At 50.2% G+C, this 18734-nt stretch overlaps 1 protein-coding gene across 1 annotated transcript in view; it reads right to left on the reverse strand.

Annotated features, from left to right (window-relative positions):
• Positions 1-3554: 3554 nt before the first annotated feature.
• The window catches only part of lrfn2b (leucine rich repeat and fibronectin type III domain containing 2b), an 86568-nt gene continuing 71388 nt past the window's right edge, over positions 3555-18734 (reverse strand). Inside the window, exons 5-6 of the mRNA XM_056581859.1 lie at positions 11390-12786; positions 3555-4674 (exon numbers count right to left, since the gene is read on the reverse strand). Coding sequence (XP_056437834.1) covers positions 3555-4674; positions 11390-12780 — 2511 coding nt within the window. The 5' untranslated portion in view covers positions 12781-12786. The remainder of the gene's footprint in view (positions 4675-11389; positions 12787-18734) is intronic.

The following is an 18734-nucleotide window of genomic DNA, read 5'->3' on the forward strand; positions in this document are numbered from 1 at the left end:
TAAATGCAGCCCAAATTGAGCAACTATTTTTGGGCCTCCGAAAGGCCATGACGGGCCTACCAGATCCAGCCCAACAACAACTTTAATGGACGTCTGGTGCTTATATATTGAAATAGATCTATTGTTCACATAAACAAGCTTATATTAATTCAACATCTCCAACACAACACAACTCATAAAGATAATGTTTGCAACTTAGAGGTTTTACATCAATACATTATATCTACAATGCATAGTGGTGGGAATAGTAGAATAGGTTGACCAAGCCAAAAGCCACGTAGGGGATGTGTGACAGGGCAACGGACAGATACCTTTTATACCTTTCATTATTTGTGTGAATCAAAAAGGTTTTATCAAATATCTTTAGTTTATAAAACACCTCTCAGAAAACCTCATCAGCAAATCAGGCAGCGCTACATGGGGTCCAGGCCCACAGGTGGAGAAACACTGTGTGAGATCAGGTCAGTTGTCAGTCCTGACCTGACCTTACATTATCTGTTGATGCTACGATTGGTAAACATGGGCTTTGGTTTGATATTTGATATGGAACTTGGCACACACACTCACATTCCCCCACACACACACACAGATATGACCACACTCGGACATAAAAACACACACACACATACACTCTCACACACTTTCACAGAGCGAGTAAATGTGCGTGTGTGTTGAGGTGAATCACACCGACAGCAGTTTAAAACACATTCAATACAAATTGGACAAAATAAATTGTCTCATATTTTTATATTTTTAGTAGCAAAAACAACCGTTTGAACCACACAAACATGTTCTTGTTATTTTTTTTTACAACTCCCAAATAGGAAATGACCCCTGTCTGCAGTCACAACTGCTTCCTGTCTGTGCCGCAGGAGGTCAAGGTCATAATGTCCATTCAAACATAGTCCTTTGGAAGTAAGATACAAAAACAGCAGTAATACAGAGACAATACCTCGTCGACCAGAGGGGGCGCTGCGGCAAGAGCGTGGTCCATTTTGTCCCGCTGGTCTTCTGGGAACATGCTCATTTAACATTGGACAAAATACTAATGACATGGACAACACAACAACTCAAACGTTGTGCATAGGGCTGCAACTAATGATTATTTTGGACGTTGGTTTGTTTTTGTCTGTATATTGTCATTAATAATAGAAAATGCCCATCACAAGTAACCAGAGTCCAACATGATGTATTAAATGTGCTTTTTTTATCTGACAGGCAGCCGAGAAAAACTAAAGTACTAATTTCATAAAGATCCATGAACCAAATATTGGAATTTCAGAAGCATTCAGCAGCATTTGGGGTCAGAACAGTCGCATTAATATTGAATGCACAGAGAAGGATTCACAAATGTATTTTGTGATTTATATATTACTCTCTTCTCACAAATACATTTCAATGCACACACAAATGGATATCGGTATGTATGTAAAATAAATCCATAAACAAAAATAAGTTTTTGTGAATCTAGCCACATCAAGAGAGTCTCAAATATCCACATATAAATACAGACCAGTTCACACACAAATTACAACAAGTTCACAAATGAAAAGCGTCTTGTAAATTCAAGTTTAACAGTTTGTATATAAATGTAACAACATCCAAATAAATGTTGATGAAAATTGCAAACACTTTTTTAATTCATATATTTATGGATTTATATCACATTTATTTAAAACAAGACACATTTGGATCAGAAATGTGTTTGTGAAACTTATTTTTGTTTATGGATTTATTTTACATTTATACATACCAATATCCATTTGTGTGTGCATTGAAAAGTATTTGTGAGAAGAGAGTAATTTATATACAAATCACAAAATACATTTGTGAATCCTTCTCTGTGCATTCATTATTAATGAGACTGTTGACCCCATAGCAGCACATGTTGTATTTTTTCTTGATATATCACACTCGTACTGATAAATAATCAAAAACTAGATTAGATACATTTTCTGACGATGGACTGATGGAGGAAGAGACTAACCCAGGTGGCAGCCCTAGTTGTAGAGAGAGGGCGAGTTCACCTCCTGTGTTGAACAACCTCCGTACAGGAACATGTTCCCATGCATTTATAGTTCGGAGTGGAGGCTTCCAGAATGATTTCTGCCAACAGATTCGGTGGTATTTATAATGTGAAGGTGACATCTCATACAAATGAAAGTGATGCAAACCTCGCTAAAGTAGTCAGTCATACATGAACCGGAAGATGTAGCAGGAGGAAAGATGAATTGGGAGCGTCTACCCAGATGTGTGATGGGGTCACTTCCTGTGTGGACTGTACCAACCGATGGGGATGGGTTTGCTCTATGGGTGGACACTCCAACTTGTGAAGTCACTACAGGATACATTTTGAAACGGCTCGTGATGGTTGATCAACAACACACCATCCGTACAAAACATCCAAAACCGCGGGGACTTACGCACACCACACAGACTGGATGTCTCACTGAGCGCTGCATGTTGGGAAACCTGCGGCGCCATCAAATGTCACAGCAGTAGTACCATGAGGAATTAGACGGACTGAATGAAACAAGGCTGCTTCCTGAATATGAACACGCAGATATGGTTGTGGAAAATAAGATGTAAAAAACAACAAATGAAAAGGTCCCCCTGTGGACCGCTTGGCGGTCCTCAGAGACCTATGGCTTTGGGGGTGGTGTGGGGGGTCGTCCTGCATACACATTTCAACATTTCAAAATGGATATTACCCAGGGTCACTCGATAAACCCTCAAATATATATACTCTTTATCCAAAGTAAATATATTCACAAACACTTTTTTTTTCAACGATAATCTTTGTTGTCACACGTAAACGACTCGTAGCATCACACCAAAGCACACACACTGCGACGCGACGTCGGCCCGGGGACCTCCGCGTGACCTCTGGACGTACGACGGAATGATTCAGATTCAACTGATTTTGTATTTTTTCATAGTCTCTAGATTTCTCTCGAGAGGGGGGGGGGGGGGGGGGGGATGACGTGTGCTTCGACCGTTCAAATGAAAAAATAACAAACTTTATCTGCATCACATATATTCAATTTACACAGCGTATAGCAGTAGTCCATCAGGGTGTCGTTTCAGAGAGCCGAGGCGCTGCTCTCTGGGCTCGTTCCCATGGTGATGTCCGTTCTTTAAACATGACTTCTGTACAAATACCTCGAGTCAGCAGCCTGGACGTGGTAACGATTTGGCCAAAGATCTGCCCCCCCCCCCCCCCTTTATCATGTCACATCTGCCACCGTGTACGGCGGCTAACATCCAGGCACGTTGCTCGTAGCACGCAGCACTAGTTATGTCACTCGTAGCTCCTTTCCCATCGCATGAAGCTCATAGCACATCGCTCGCCAACATGTAGCTTGTCGCACGTAGCTCGTAGCCTAGCATGGCTCGATGACAACGTGGGACAAACATCCATGTTCTGGTTCATGCATCAGCGGGGTGAGGAGGTACCGACGGGCCGAGGGTACTGGGCAGTGTTTCGGGGTCACCGCTGTGAGCGGCGCTCAGGGCGGGGGGGGGGGGGGGGGGGAAGGTTGGAGTCCTAGAGCCTAGACGGTGCTCTCCATGACCCAGTCGTTGCTGTCTATGGTGCCCTTGCTGCCCCCCGTGTCCCCGCTGGCCTCCTCGTCGCACTGCAGCAGCATCCCGTTCACCGACAGGCTCCTCTTAGTCCAGATGCTGCTGAGGCGCCGCGGGTAGCTGCTAGCCGGCGCACTGCTAGCGTTTGTGTTAGCGTTAGCGGCCGCCACGTCCCCCATGTCGAAGGACTGGCTCCTCTTGGGGGGCCGGGGGTCCAGCATCAGCAGCCGGCTGAGCCGCGAGTCTAGTGTCCGGCCCAGCAGGGGGTCCCGGTCCGTGGGGGGCTTCCCGTCGGCCGCGGCCCCCGGGGACACCGCGGGCGCCGGGCTGCTCGTGGTGTGGGGCCCGCGGCCCTGCGCCCCCCCCCGCAGCTCCAGGGAGGAGAAGGCCCCCAGCAGGTGGTCCAGGTTGGGCCGGGCCCGGGCGGGCGCCGCCCTCCAGATGCTGGCCAGCGTGCTGTTGGGGCTGCGGGGGCCGCCGCCGGCCCCCCCGCGGGGCAGCGAGCCCCCCGAGGAGGCGGCCGAGGAGGAGGAGGAGGAGGAGGTGGTCAGGCTGCTCTGCAGCGAGCCGCACCGGAACTCCACCACCTCGTCCTGCAGGCTCACCTTGGTCTTCACCTTGAAGGGGGGCTCGGGGGCGGGCTCCTTGCCCGGGGGGGTCTGGCTCTGGGACGGGGGCAGCAGCACGCCGTTGTGGCCCAGCCGCCCGCCGTTGGTCTGGGAGTGGCTGGCGCTCACCCCGCCGCCGCCGCTCAGCTTGTCGGTCGCCATGACGACGTCGTCCCCGGGGGAGGGGTGGGGGTCCCCGTCGGTGGCCTTGTAGCGCACCATGAGGATGACGATGAAGACCACCAGCGTGGCCACGATCACGCCGCCCACCACCAGGATCATGGTACCCCCCAGCAGCTGGCTGGGCAGCGAGCGGCAGGTGGGGAAGCTGTCCTGCGTGAAGAAGTGGGTGCAGCCCACCACGTTGGTGGCGGTCAGCGTGGTGGCGCTGTCGTCCCACGCCGCCAGCACACACAGGTCGTAGCGTGTGCCCGACACCAGGTTGGTCACCAGGAAGGCCTTGCTGGAGGACGGGATCATCCTGAGAGAGAGAGAGAGAGAGAGAGAGAGAGAGAGAGAGAGAGAGAGAGAGAGAGAGAGAGAGAGAGAGCATGAGAGAGAGAGCAGAGAGGGGGAGATAGAGAGAGTGGGAGCGAGTGTGGGAGGGTGGGGGGGGGGGTAGAGCGAGAGACAGAGGAAGGGATAGAGAGGGGGAGAGCGAGAGGGAGACAGAGGGAAAGAGACAGAGAGAGAGGATGGAGAGACAGGGAGACAGAAACAGAGAGAGAATTGTACATTTATTTTAAAATAAATAAATGAAATTGTAAAAAAGTTGACAATAAAGCATACAGGTTACAGGATAGGCTAATATCAATCAGGTCACATCATCACCAACCTTTCCACTAGACAGACAGATAATTTTGTTTTGTTTGTTTGAATTATTAACTCTCTGCTGACTTGACTCGTACGCTCCTGGAAGAATGTTTTTTATCTCAATGAGATTCAACCCTGAGGGATATAAAAATCGATATTTATATGCAGCTATAGAAGTAGGCCTACAGATAACACATACACACAGGACGGACAGAGTTTAAGAACCATCTGCCGCATGAACCATTCCTTTCTTCAATAGAGCACTATGAATGCTTTTTTTGTCAAACATTTTTCTTTTTAATTTGTTTAATTCCGTTGTGGAACGTTGCTATTATTTCATTTAATTTGTGATTCCTCTGTCCCTTTTTATTTGCTGCTTGACTGTCATTGCATCAAACACTTTTTCCCACTGCAAGTTTAACCCACTCTCTTCACTCCTTTACTTTCGGTATAGATCCATGAGCGCCCACTAGTGGACGATTGTTTACATACGCTTGAGCATGATTATTACAATAAAAATATTTCTCCCGTCTCTATTTGATGCTTTAAATGCCAGTATCAGGATGTACAGTCTTGGTATCAGAGCGACAACAACAGATAAAAAAAAAGCTGAGAAAAGACCAACATTATTAAGTCCAGACGGAGGGAAAATTGTGTGTGTGTGTGTGTGTGTGTGTGTGTGTGTGTGTGTGTGTGTGTGTGTGTGTGTGTGTTTGTGTGTGTGTGTGTGTGTGTGTGTGTGTGTGTGTGCTTGTCCTAGCATCAACAGATAATTTATTCTAATAGAATGTAAAAAAAAAAATGCCAAAAGAATGTGTGGGGCGAAATGTGCTGAGGGACAGGAAGGGAAATTGGGATCAGACCGCATCGGTTATACGTTATCCCGGTCGGCCCTCTAGTGGAAGCTCAAGGCAGTACATGCTATTGTGTTCATGTTGTACACTACAGGGCCAAGTTCTGACTGAAATTACTTCCACAACCAGCAGAGTGGAAGGGCTGGTCCTTCAAAAAACCCTACGTTTCCCTGGAGGGCTTTGAAACAGCGACCTATAAGGTATATTTTGTGAACTCATTTTGATCTCCAGAGGCAGGCTTTTGCTGCGTTAGTGTGCCTACTTAGAGGAAGGAGATTTTCACAGCAATATTTTTTAGGAGACTCAAGCAAAACTCAAAGCGGGGTTTAAATCCTTTTTTTTCTGTTTACGTCGGTGGAATCTCAAGCTGACTCCAGATGTTTTTCCAATTCTCAGCTGGTTCCAGATGTGTGTCTGTGTGTGTGTGTGTGTGTGTGTGTGTGTGTGTGTGTGTGTGTGTGTGTGTGTGTGTGTGTGTGTGTGTGTGTGTGTGTGTGTGTGTGTGTGTGTGTGTGTGTGTGTGTGTGCGTGCGTGTGGCAGTGTTGGTGACCTGTGTCATCAATGTCATCGATCACAGCAGCCAGCGTCTAATTGGCTGCTTGGGATCAAACAGGGCATTCTCCAGGCCCTGCATCCCAGTTTAATTGATTCCAGGTTGTCAGCAAACGGCTGTTCAATTAACTTGATATCAAACGAGACAGGTAGAGGTAGAGGTAGAGAGACACTCAGACAGAGAGAGAGAGGGAGAGAGAGAGAGAGGAATGCCTACAATGCCTAACAGTTGCTACTCTTCTTCCTCCACATGAGCCATCCCTCAGGGCTTCATCAAGCCCCCCTGTTCAGGCCCCCACTGATGACAGCAGGATAAGGTAATAATTGGAATGACAGAGAGAGAGAGAGAGAGAGAGAGAGAGAGAGAGAGAGAGAGAGAGAGAGAGAGGGAGAGAGCGCGAGAGATGATAGGATGGAGAGACTTTATAGAGAGAAGAAAGGATGGAAGGATTGACAGAGAGATGGAGAGGGAGAAGGATGGAACGATATTATAGTGAATTGGTAGGATCAAAAAATTATAAATATATGAATGAGAGAGAGAAGGAAGAATGGCCAGTGATGGAGCGACAGAGAAAAGGAAAAATTAGGAGATGAAAGAATGGTATGAGGTAGAGGAGGAGGGAACCGATAGAGGTGCAGAGGTACTGAGAGAGAGAGAGAGGGCGAGAGAGAGAGAGAGAGAGAGAGAGAGAGAGAGAGAGAGAGAGAGAGAGAGGGCGAGAGAGAGAGGGCGAGAGAGAGAGAGAGAGAGAGAGAGAGAGAGAGAGAGAGAGAGAGAGAGAGGGCGAGAGAGAGAGGGCGAGAGAGGGAGAGAGAGAGAGAGAGAGAGAGAGAGAGAGAGAGAGAGAGAGAAAGAGAGAGATTCTTTGAGCTTGCCAGTTTCCCAAGTTTTTTTTCTTCATACTTTGAATAAAAACCAACACATCATCAGTACTGCCTTTACCCCCATCTCTCCAACCACCACCCCCATCACTCCTCAACACCCTCCCCCATCCCGGAGCCCATCAGCGCCTCATCGATCGCTCTCCCCTGGACAAACACAGACAAGGTCACGCTGGAAAGGTCTTCCGCCGCATCGATCCGCCTCCACACCCCCAGCCGCCCATCGGGGGGGAGGGGGAGGGGCTGTGATTATGTTTGTTTAAGGAGGACCCTCAACGACAGCCTCCTGGGGCCGTGGAGAGCCACGCCCACTCATGTGGGCCTCCGGTCGCCGTGGAGGGGGAGGATGGGGAGGGGGAGGAGGGGGAGGGGGGGAGGGGGAGGAGGGGGAGGGGGTGAAATGGCCCGTGACTCTGGTTGTTGTCTGTGTGCCCGTGTGCCCTTGAGCCTGTGCAGGCGTCCGTAAAACACCCCAGTACTTCTTAACTGTAATGGAGGAGTGCATTAAGAGGCGCGGGCTTCGCCGGAGCGACCGGGGCCCTCAGAGGTGGGGGAGGAGAGGGAGGTGGGGGAGGAGAGGGAGGAGGACGGGAGTCGGCAGCATCATCACAGCCCCTGGTGTTAGACCCGCTGCCTCCACTACCTCCGCACCACAGCACTGGTCAGGGCTGGGTTCAGTCGTGGGGATCAAAGTCAGGCATCACAGAGGTGGAGGGGGATATCACATAAACCAAGGACTGACAGGATCCAGAGCCCCGTCCACAGCCAACGGATCCTCAGGCCCGGGGAAGAGGACTTGGCATGAAATGTTTCAAATGTGAAACTACTGTAATGTACTGGGAACATTGTACCTGTGTTGAATGTGATAAGAGAACCTAAGAGACAAAGAGTGAAATTTCACTCTCCTTTGACATAGTCCTTCTTTATCCTTTTAGATGTTATTATATCGAATTTTTACTGTAGTATCATTTTTGGTTGATTGAGCTAACATAAACAAAGCTTAGATTTGAGAGGGGAGCTAGCACGTCAGAAGCTAACGCAGAGGGACAGACGGGTCACAAAACAGAACACACCAACCAGGTGAACAACGCTCCTGTTGACGCACTGAACCAGAACCCCTGCGCTCTGCCTGGCCTTGACCGCGCCGCTACACTGAGCCGCTCTCATCCACTTCATGATCCACAAGGCCACCGCCTCCCCCGTCTGCAGATCCATCACACTTTTTTGACGATGTGTGTGATGGATTTGAAAAACACTCATTCTGAAGTGGTGAAAATTGAATTTTTTTCACCGTAGCCCGCGTTGGCAACGTTCCGTGACACGGTATCTACAAAATAATCACTCCGCTTTAATAAATATGGGATTCGGAGTGAGGGTCATCCGTCCCTGCGCTGCGATCGATACGACTCGGCCCTCAGCCTCGAGTCCACCATTCCTCTCAACCAACCGCCGATAGCCAACAGGCTCCATGTACCCGGAACGACCTTTGACCCCTTACATGTTCCAGGCAAGACTCTGAAGCCTGGCTCGGCCTCTGAAATGTGAGAGAAGGTCGCCGGCCGACATGCAGCTTGTTCTATTAACAGAGAACTCTGCTTCAGCGGCTCCTACCCCGGTCCAGAGTACAGGCAAAAGAATGCCACATGAAAATCGTTGAAATCGCTCAAACACTTCAGACCTGAGTAGAGAAGTGGCGGAGAGTCTCGTTTGCGTCCTCGGATATTGATCGCCCGGTCTTTGTGATGGTTTTTGCAAGTTTTTAACAGGTGCTTTGGAGGTGAAAGAGGCAGGAGGCACTTCAAGCAGAAGATTAGGCTGATGTTTTACGGGCTAGACACGGCAGTCTGGGCAATCTGGCACCCAACTCAGATAAACATCAATAGAGATAATATTATAATTTGTCAAGGAGACAAGTTCAAGACAAGTTCGAGTTCCCGGGAAACAAAGCAGTGAGGTTTGTGTGAAGGGTTCAGGAAACGTCCAAGGACTTCGTTTAGTGAACGATCATGCTCTCAGAGTACAGCTGAAATATTTATTCACTTTAATGTTATTCAGCCCGCACGTCAATCCAATGCCACTGACGTTGAATACAGATACATCACAATAAGGAGCAGGTAGCGATTAGAAAGAGCACTTTGTTCATGGGGACAACAGGTCTGCTTGGGAGGGACATTTTGTTGATCAAACCCTGAACCTTTCGACGAGGTAATCTCCCATAACAAGTGCTGTCGGAGTACATTGTTACAAGGGCTGTGAATGATAAAGATATTAACGCGGGGAGATATTACCACTTATCTCCCCTCTTCCCCTGCAGTGTTGACTCTCTCTCTCTGAGCACCAGAGGCACCGTGGGAAGTAGCGTGCACACGCCTTGGACTTCTGCTCATGAACTTCACATGGAATTAGAGCCAGTAGACGTATGAGAAAAGCCATTCTCCCAAAGTCATTAGTGGAGTAACGCGAGTGGCCGAGGATGACACAAATCTAACAAAAAGATGGTGTCCCATCGCCGTCGCCGCGGGCAACGCTTGTAATTACGCACCTCCACTCCATTATTTCAGAGCTGACTAATTCACTGTAATTGGATCGGGGGGGCTTCTTCATAACGTCTCATTTCACCTTCCTTCCGAGGGACCGTGCGGGAAGAAGGCCGGATACAGCGGGTAATTAAGACGGGTAGCCATCCGTCGACGAGTCTGTGGCCGCCTTGCCCGTTAAAGGAACGACGGTTGTAACACCGCCATTGCCACCATTATTGAGTCCTTAAGCAGCCATTTTATTCAAAGCCACTCATAGTGAAGTCAGATCCAGTTCATTAAGGAGCAGGTAGGGGTTAGGGGGCATCTTGCTCAGGGATGCCCACAGGTAGATTGTGGATGTTGGGGATTAAACCAAGAACATTTTGGCGGGGAGCCTCGGTTCTGAGCAAACAAGATGTCACACGGCCACAAAATGTATCGGGACAGGAGATGGACACACACACACACACACACACACACACACACACACACACACACACACACACACACACACACACACACACACACACACACACACACACACACACACACACACACACACACACACACACACACACACACGTGTGTGGATGCCTCTCTGGGGTTCCTGCATTGTTGCGTAGTGTAGCAGTGTTCTGGGTGTAGAGAGGAGAGGACCCACAGGGAGGTGTTTCAAAGGAACCTGAACGTACCGGTCTGTAAACAATCTCATAACCAGAACAGGAAAAGACTGGACTCCTCTCCCAGGAGGGTTTTTTAAGCCTCCAGTTTTATTGTAAGAGCAGTGTAAAAACACACCTCAAGGGCTGCCTCTGTGTTGTCACGATCGATCATGTTATTATTTTTGTCGGTTGGTCCACAATTTGTAGCTTTAGAGCGCATCTATTTTTTATTATTATCATTTTCTAGAGCGAAAGGGCTTTTATGGGGGAAGGGACATGTCAATGTATAATTGTGGTCATGGAAAAAAAAATGGTTTTCAGTATCCAGCATCTGTGTCTTACATTCGACCAGAACACCCAGACAACCAGCACCAGCTGAACTGTTCCACAATCCAAGCGGCTAAACCAGTGAACAACATTTACATTAACATTTAGGGCATTTAGCAGATGCTTTTATCCAAAGTTCATTTGTCATAACAAAGTGAGTGCAATACAATGTAAAGTTGTGTTGTTTGTTTTCGGGCTGGTTTGCTAAAGAGGCTAATGTAGCTTACAATAAACAACGACTAGCCAATTTCATGCCACAATCACAAAGACGAACAGGAACGCTATGAATCCTCCGAGACCGGAAGTGACGTCAAACGTGCAACTCGGAAGGCTGGGCGTCCGAGGATTCAGGAACACACCAATAGAACCAAGTGCCAAGCGACAACAATCGCTAGGTTAACCCATTCCCCGTATTCAACATAGATAGCTATGATAAGATGCTACATATCTAAGTACTCCAAACTAAATGCGACATACAATAATCGTGTACATTAAGTGGCAGGACATACAACATACAACAAAGTAGGAGGGGAGGGACTTAAGACCTCTCTGCGTAGCCTAGGTGAACTCTGAACAGCGGCTGTACCTGTAGATGAGCACCTCGTCGTCGGAGCAGTTGTACTGCAGCTGGTACATCTTCACCTTGGGCGCCGTGGCGCTCACCGTCCACTGCACCAGCGCCGACTCCGCCGTCACCTCCGCCGCCGACACCACCTTCTCCGGCGGGCCCTTGGGGGCCCCCTTGGTGACGCGGCTGGTGCCGGTGATGTCGGAGAGGCGGGACTTGGGCTGGGCCGGCTGCCCCGTGCCGTTGCTGAGGTGCGGCAGCTGGATGATGGACACCTCCACCGAGGCGGTGGACTCGCCCGCCACGCTGGCCGCGATGCAGGTGAAGGCGCCGTAGTCCTTGGAGGTGGTGATGCCGATGCCCAGCGTGCCGTTGGGGTAGAGCGTGGTGCGCGACGAGTTTCCCAGCAGCCGGTCGTCGGGGGAGATCCAGTGGACGGTGGGCGCGGGGTCCCCCGAGGCCTCGCAGCGGAGGCTGGCCGTCTGGCCCTCCAGCACCAGGATGCGGTGGGTGTGCTGGGTGATGAGGGGCGGCTGGCAGGTGAACTCGTCCTCCCTGACGTACCAGAAGTAGCGGCCCTTCAGCGTGGGCGGCGAGGCGCAGGTCTCCAGGTCGTCGTCGCGGTCCAGCCGCCGCAGCCACAGCATCTCGCAGTTGCAGTGCAGCGGGTTGCCGCCCAGGCTCAGCGACAGCTGGGGGGCGTAGGGCGTGGTCAGCACCAGCGAGTCCTGGGCGCGGGCGAAGATGGTGTCCGGCGGCAGCTTGCGCAGCCGGTTGGAGGTGAGGTCCAGCCGGGCCAGCCGCTCCAGGTCGGTGAAGGTCCCCTCGGGGATGAAGTCCAGCAGGTTGTGGTCCAGGCTGAGCTGGTGCAGGTTCACCATCTGCCGCACCGAGCCCCAGGGCAGCGAGGGCAGGTTGTTGAAGGACAGGTCCAGGTCCTCCAGCGCCGGCGCCAGGTCCTCCAGCGCCTTGTCGTGGACGCGGCCCAGCTGGTTGTTGTTGAGGATGAGGTGCTGCAGGTTGACCAGCCCGCGCAGGTCGTCGGGCCCCAGCTCCGTCAGCCGGTTGTTGTCCAGGTGGAGCGAGCGCAGCGTCTCCAGGTCCCCGAAGGAGAAGGGTTGGATGTAGCCGATGGTGTTGCGGGACAGCGTCAGGTCCACCAGGTCCGTCATGTTGGCGAAGTCCTGCTGGGTGATGCGCAGGATGTAGTTCCCGCCCAGACGCAGCTCCACCGTGCTGCGGTCGATGTCCGGGGGCACGAACAGGAGGCCCTTGGCGGGGCACAGGGTCCCCAGGGACTCTGACAGGTTCTGGCAGGTGCAGTACTTGGGGCAGGCGTGGGCCATCGCCAACGTGGCCCCCAGAACCAGCAGACGGCAGAGGAGGCTCTCCATGGTCCAGTCATGCATAGGAACCTGGAGAGGAACACAGGAGGAGGACACAGTCAGAGACATGGAGCCCTGGAGGACCTCTCAATGTCCACCGTCTGGGGTCTAGGGTCTGGGGGTCTAGGGTCTGGGGATCTAGGGTCTGGGGGTTAGGGTCTGGGGGTCTAGGGTCTGGAGGTCTAGGGGTCTAGGGTCAGGGGGTCTAGGGTCTGGAGGTCTAGGGTCTGGGGGTCTAGGGTCAGGGGGTCTAGGGTATGGGGGTTTAGGGTCTGGGGGTCTAGGGTCTGGGGGTCTAGGGTCTGGGGGTCTAGGGTCTGGGGGTTAGGGTCTTGGGGTCTGGGGTCTAGGGTCTAGGGTCTGGGGGTTAGGGTCTGTTGGTTATAATCTTGCCGTCTCCTTTGGCAAGATGCCCCCAAAGCCCAACCTGCTCCTTAATGATGTGCCTCAAGAAAAAGATAGCCTTTTTAAAAGAGTTAAAAAATCTTAAAGCACCCAGGTTTAGCTTGAAAAGGTGCACCAACTACACGGTTTCATGAGACACAGTGATTAACAAACCGTTGTTTGGTTTGTGTTAGTGCCTTTGGTGTGTTTGCAGCTGGAGTGTGAGTGTGTGAGAGAGGCTGCATGTATCTGTGGTCGTGGTAAAAGGGTTGGAGGTGTGGACAGAGACAGGCTTTCTATAATATGACCTTTGAAACCAGTCTTGCTCTGCTACTCTACCACACACACACACACACACACACACACACACACACACACACACACACACACACACACACACACACAGACACAGACACACACACACACACAGACACACACACAGACACACACACACACACACACACACACACACACAAACCCAAAACACACACGCACACACACACACACACACACACACACACACACACACATACATGCACATGGATTGAGACTTCGCAGCCTGCCCAGGAGTAACCTCTATGGGATGTACTGGATCGATCCGACCACATTAGAGCTCCTCAGGCTCTGTCACAAAACCCACCGGACGCAGGGAACCGGGTTTGATCCCCAAATACTATTGTTGTGGCTGAGGAAGCAGGATGAGATGGAGAATGAGAGATGAAAAACACTGAGGAGGTGCATAGAGAGAGAGAGAGAGAGAGAGAGAGAGAGAGAGAGAGAGAGAGAGAGAGAGAGAGAGAGAGAGAGAGAGAGAGAGAGAGAGAGAGAGAGAGAGAGAGAGAGAGAGAGAGAGAGAGGTTCTGAAATCAAATCCACCAGCCTTAGAAATGGCACTGGTCCATGGTGACTACCTCTCCTCTGATAAGACCCAGTTTTTCGATCGTCTCGTGGATAGGGTGTTTGACTCCCAGCCAAATTGTTCTGAGTTTGATTCCCTAACGGCCGCGGCCTGCCACTAGTCATCCGTGAGCAAGATGTCTGCCGTCTCCCTGCTCATTAATGACATGGATCTAAAATTCACTGGCAATAGCTTTGGATTAAAGTGTCTGCTAAATGATTATATGGTGAATAATAAATACGCAAGGCGAAAGGGAAATAGATGAGACAAGAACAGACGGCGGGGAAAAAAGAACAAAGTGCAAGACAGAAGAGAGAGAGGGAGAGAGAAAGAGAGAGAGAGAGAGAGAGAGAGAGAGAGAGAGAGAGAGTGAGAGAGAGAGACAGAGAACGATGGCGAGAGAACGAGAGCGATTGAGAGAGAGAGCACGAGTGACCCAGAGAAACCAGAACCAAGAGCTAAAAATAACCCAGGGCAGCTACCTCAGGAGAATAATGGCTCCACTCCCGGCAAGAGCAGAACACCACCCCCCCCCCCCCCCCCCCCCCTCCTATGATGTGCAGGTGATGCGAGTGTGATCGCGCGGCGGCTGCCAGCGGTGCGTTGATCCTGGCCTACGTCCCCCGCCGCTCTGCCTCGTGTTTGTCTCGCCGGTCTCCCTCGTGGAGCCTGTCGTTCCACCGGGCCCCCTGGAGGCCCCGCCGTGACGGCCGGCGCTATCGCCACGGGCCCGCGTAATCCGGGTCAATTTAGCGTTCGCCACCGGACCCCGGGTGCTGCGGATAATGTTGTAATCATATTGTAGCGGAGCGGCAGGGGAATACGAGGGGGCAGCGGAGTCTGTACGTTTAAAAGGTGTGATGGGACGCGGCCGGAGAGAGCCGGAGCTGCAGACCTGAGAATGGGATTTATTGGAATACATGCATGAGATTATCGTGCCATTAGCATAATTTAAACAGTGCAATTGGAGGTTTATGTTTAACGTAATGGATGAGGGGAAGTAGCCCCTGCACTCGGCTCAATGGGATTTAGATTCCGATCTGGTGTGAATGCAGGCGCCGTCTGAACAGATTGGAATAATCTCTGGGAGCGTTAGTTCACCTCATTATATTTACGTGGACGGGAGAAGCCATGGAATAACTTTACATCCGCCTGCACTCCCATCGCCGCGGCAAACAGACAATTAAATCGAACCGCAACGATGGCTTCTATTAATGACAACACGGGGGCACACACTCAAGGCATCGCAACAAACCACTACACACTTTCCACTGACAAGTCGCCCCACAGAGGATCAACGAAACATTTGCACAATGCACACAAGAACACACAAGAAAACACTCACACACACACGCACGCACGCAGGCACCCAGGCACGCAAGCAAGCAAGCAAGCACACACAGGCGCGCTCGCACACGCGTGCACACACACACTCACACACACACATCTTACACCACATTATCGAATTGAACACAACTGGTGCTTATTGCCGAAGATTGCCCTCCTACTTGATACCACCAGGAGTTTGACAGCAGGCGTGGAGAGGTCAGTACTAGGGTCATCAGAAGAGTATAAGAAGACATTTGAGATCTCAAGGAACTCAGTTGAGACTGAAGACTACAGGCTGACCAGGCATCTAACCATTAAGCTCCGATCGATTTCGACGCCCATGTTTAGCGCATGCTACGCTACATTAGCCTAGCTATCATTTCCTCCCACATACTATGTTATCCCATGCTGTAGGCGCTCTGTACCCACCTAGCGTATCATGTAACACACACACAAACACACACACCTCCTGTACGTCCAGGAAGACAAATTACATGTCACATCAAACCACTACGACGGGCGGAGGGAATACGATTGTTAGCCTCCAGGGGGCTAACCGTTGAGCGCTCCATCAAGGTGGTGGAGGTGATGGTGGAAGTGGTATCTGTGGTGGTGCTGGAGGTGGTGGTGGGGGAGGAGGCGGCCTGCGGTGGCCCCCTAAATCATTCGGTCAACGGCAAGGACGCGGTGAGTGGAGGATGGATGGGTTCTGGGGTCAGCGAGTTAAGAAAACGAGGTCCCCGTCGACCGCCGGAGCGTGGAGCCTGCTGTAGGTGACTCGCTCACACGCCGGCCCCCCTCCCCAGCGCCTCCCGCTGGGACGGAGTAATCAGCAGAAAGGGCCTTGATGTGCCCACTCATCACGGCCCCTGACAGCACAGGTACTGGACAACCATGCAACACTAGTCCTGATGCCCTTAAACGGCCCGATTCAGTCAGAGGAGGAAGGCGCCAGCCTAAGGCCGGAGGCTGGGGAGGGACACGGCTTTAAAAAAAATGGGAAGATTTGTGGCTAGGGCAGAGCTTTGATATATTTGAAAATGTTGGAAACCAAAGATAGCTGTCAATCACCGTGAGTACAGATGACATAAGAGCAATGTAATTGGAGGAAATACTTGACAGTAAAACGCAAAAAAAAAAGCTCCAAGGGTAAGAGGGCAATAGCTGCCTATGATCTGTGTGTCTCTCTACATATATTTTCAAGAAAGGATGGGGGGGGAGGTGCATAGAGATACATCACATCCACTCACAATCATTTGTTCTAACTGAAGACAGCTGTTGCTGTCAGCCCTCAAAATGAGTCCAGCATTCCTGGTCAAACCATTGATCTGTCATTCGTCTTCCTTAAGTAGGAGTTAACCAGCAGTTTGATGCCTAACAGTCACCTTTACAATGGTGAAACCAATCATCGTAACAAAATCCATCAGGTATCGGGCTTACTTTGAGCTGATGTTACTCATATTTCCAACAAGATTGGGGAAAAAAAAACGTTTTTTTCGACCAGCCAACACAACGTCGCTCAGTTACCATCAGACTACAGATAATCGAATGATTAAATGTAAACAAATGGAGCTATGCAAATTAAACGGTGAGATAAATGGTGGATTCCAGCGGTGAATGGTGGGTGCTTCACAGCACCGTGGACGCAGGTGTTGGCTAGCAAATATTAATGTGGGGGCTGAGGGGGAATTATTGTCCAGATGTTGACGAAGGGCTTTTCATGGCCTGAGATATCCCTCCCATGAGAAGACTCCGGTCAGTGGAACATAGTGCGAGATTAGATTCAAGATTCAAGATTCAAGATGCTTTATTTATGGGCTGTTCCATGCTAATGGCATTTTTTCAATCGGTTTCTCTTAGTTTATACTTAGCATAATTAGCAGGATGAGCTCGGAAATAGTGGGAAAGGGGGAGAAGGATCGCAATTATTTTATCTCTTCTCTAAATTCAGTGTAGCCCAGTAATTGGAACATTCTAGAACGTTTTCTAGGAAAACCCAGAGAGCTCATTGGTCTCGTGACGTTGGGAATACAGCAGCCAAAAAGATAGTAGACAGAATTTGAATGGGGAAGGCAAGAAACACTTGAGCATCAATCTGTTTAAAGTCGGTTATTCAGACAGCGTTTTTCTTCCAGCCATAATCTATTCCAAGTTGAGTGAATAATTGACAAAATATTTATTGTTTTCCGTTGGTGCACAGCTGCAATGATTGAAGCCTAAAAGCTCGATGACCCACAAACCTAGATGCTTCAAAACACCAATCATGACAATCCCTGTTGACGCTATGCATTAATGCTGAAACCAAAGCGCTAACAGCCTCGACTGAAGTGCCTCAAAGCCTTTCTTTTCCCATTACATTTCCTGCTCCATTTCAACCACCATAAAATGCATGCTAGGGCAGGTCCCACTGCCGAGTGGAAATCGAACTGGCCTCCGTCGCAAACGACAGATTTCTGATCTGAATTCTCTGTGCGCAAAAGGAACAGGAGGCAGAAGATGATTGGAACACTGGGTTCAAAGAATGAGACTGGGGACTCATGACAGCTCACAAACTGCGAAGGATTATTTATAGAGCGCACTTTGTTGAGATGTACTTGGTTGTTTTTAAAGTTAAAATATACTTCTATCTGTGAAATGTAACAATTCTGGTGAAACCATGATTGTTCTGGTTGTAACGTCTCCTTTTCACTCTGTCCATTTGCGCATATGCAAATATTGGTCATGATTGAGAACCTCTCCATCACCTCCATTCATACCTGAGAATGTGACTGCAGATCGTCATGGAAACAGATGGATGGATGAGGGGGCGTGGTCTATTGGGACAGGTGTGAGGGCTGAACAGGTGAAAGGTGAGGTCAAGGCCGGCCTACATGCCAGCCCTCTGATTCATTGATTGTGTAATTACCGCATTCATTTCCGCATTCAAGCGTGAACGCGACAGAAACACAAACACAGGTCTTTGCTGCAGTGCATCTTAGGTAGACACTTGCCCCCGTGCTACTGTGTGGTTCCTTCTGGTTCTCATTTATGACCAGTGACAGCGGGACTGCGTGACGTGTTAGGATAGTATGTGTTTTAGTGTGTTAATATAGTGTATGCCTATGTTAGTATAGTTTGGGTCTCTCTCTTCCTCTATCACTCTCCCTCTCTCTCTCTCTCTCCTCGGTCTCTCTCTCCCTCTGCCCCTCCCTCCCTCTCTCTCTTCCCCCTCAATCTCTCTCCCTCCCTCCTTCCCTTTCTTCACCTCTCTCCCTCCTATCCTCTCTCTCTCTCTTCCCCCTCCATCATTCTCCCTCCTCCTTCCCTCCCTCCCTCTCTCCCTCTGTCTCTCTCCCTCCTTACAGACCACTGTGGCTCCGTTGCCTAA

Source organism: Gadus chalcogrammus, chromosome 21, assembly GCF_026213295.1.
Source record: "Gadus chalcogrammus isolate NIFS_2021 chromosome 21, NIFS_Gcha_1.0, whole genome shotgun sequence".
Taxonomy (NCBI): Eukaryota; Metazoa; Chordata; class Actinopteri; order Gadiformes; family Gadidae; genus Gadus; species Gadus chalcogrammus.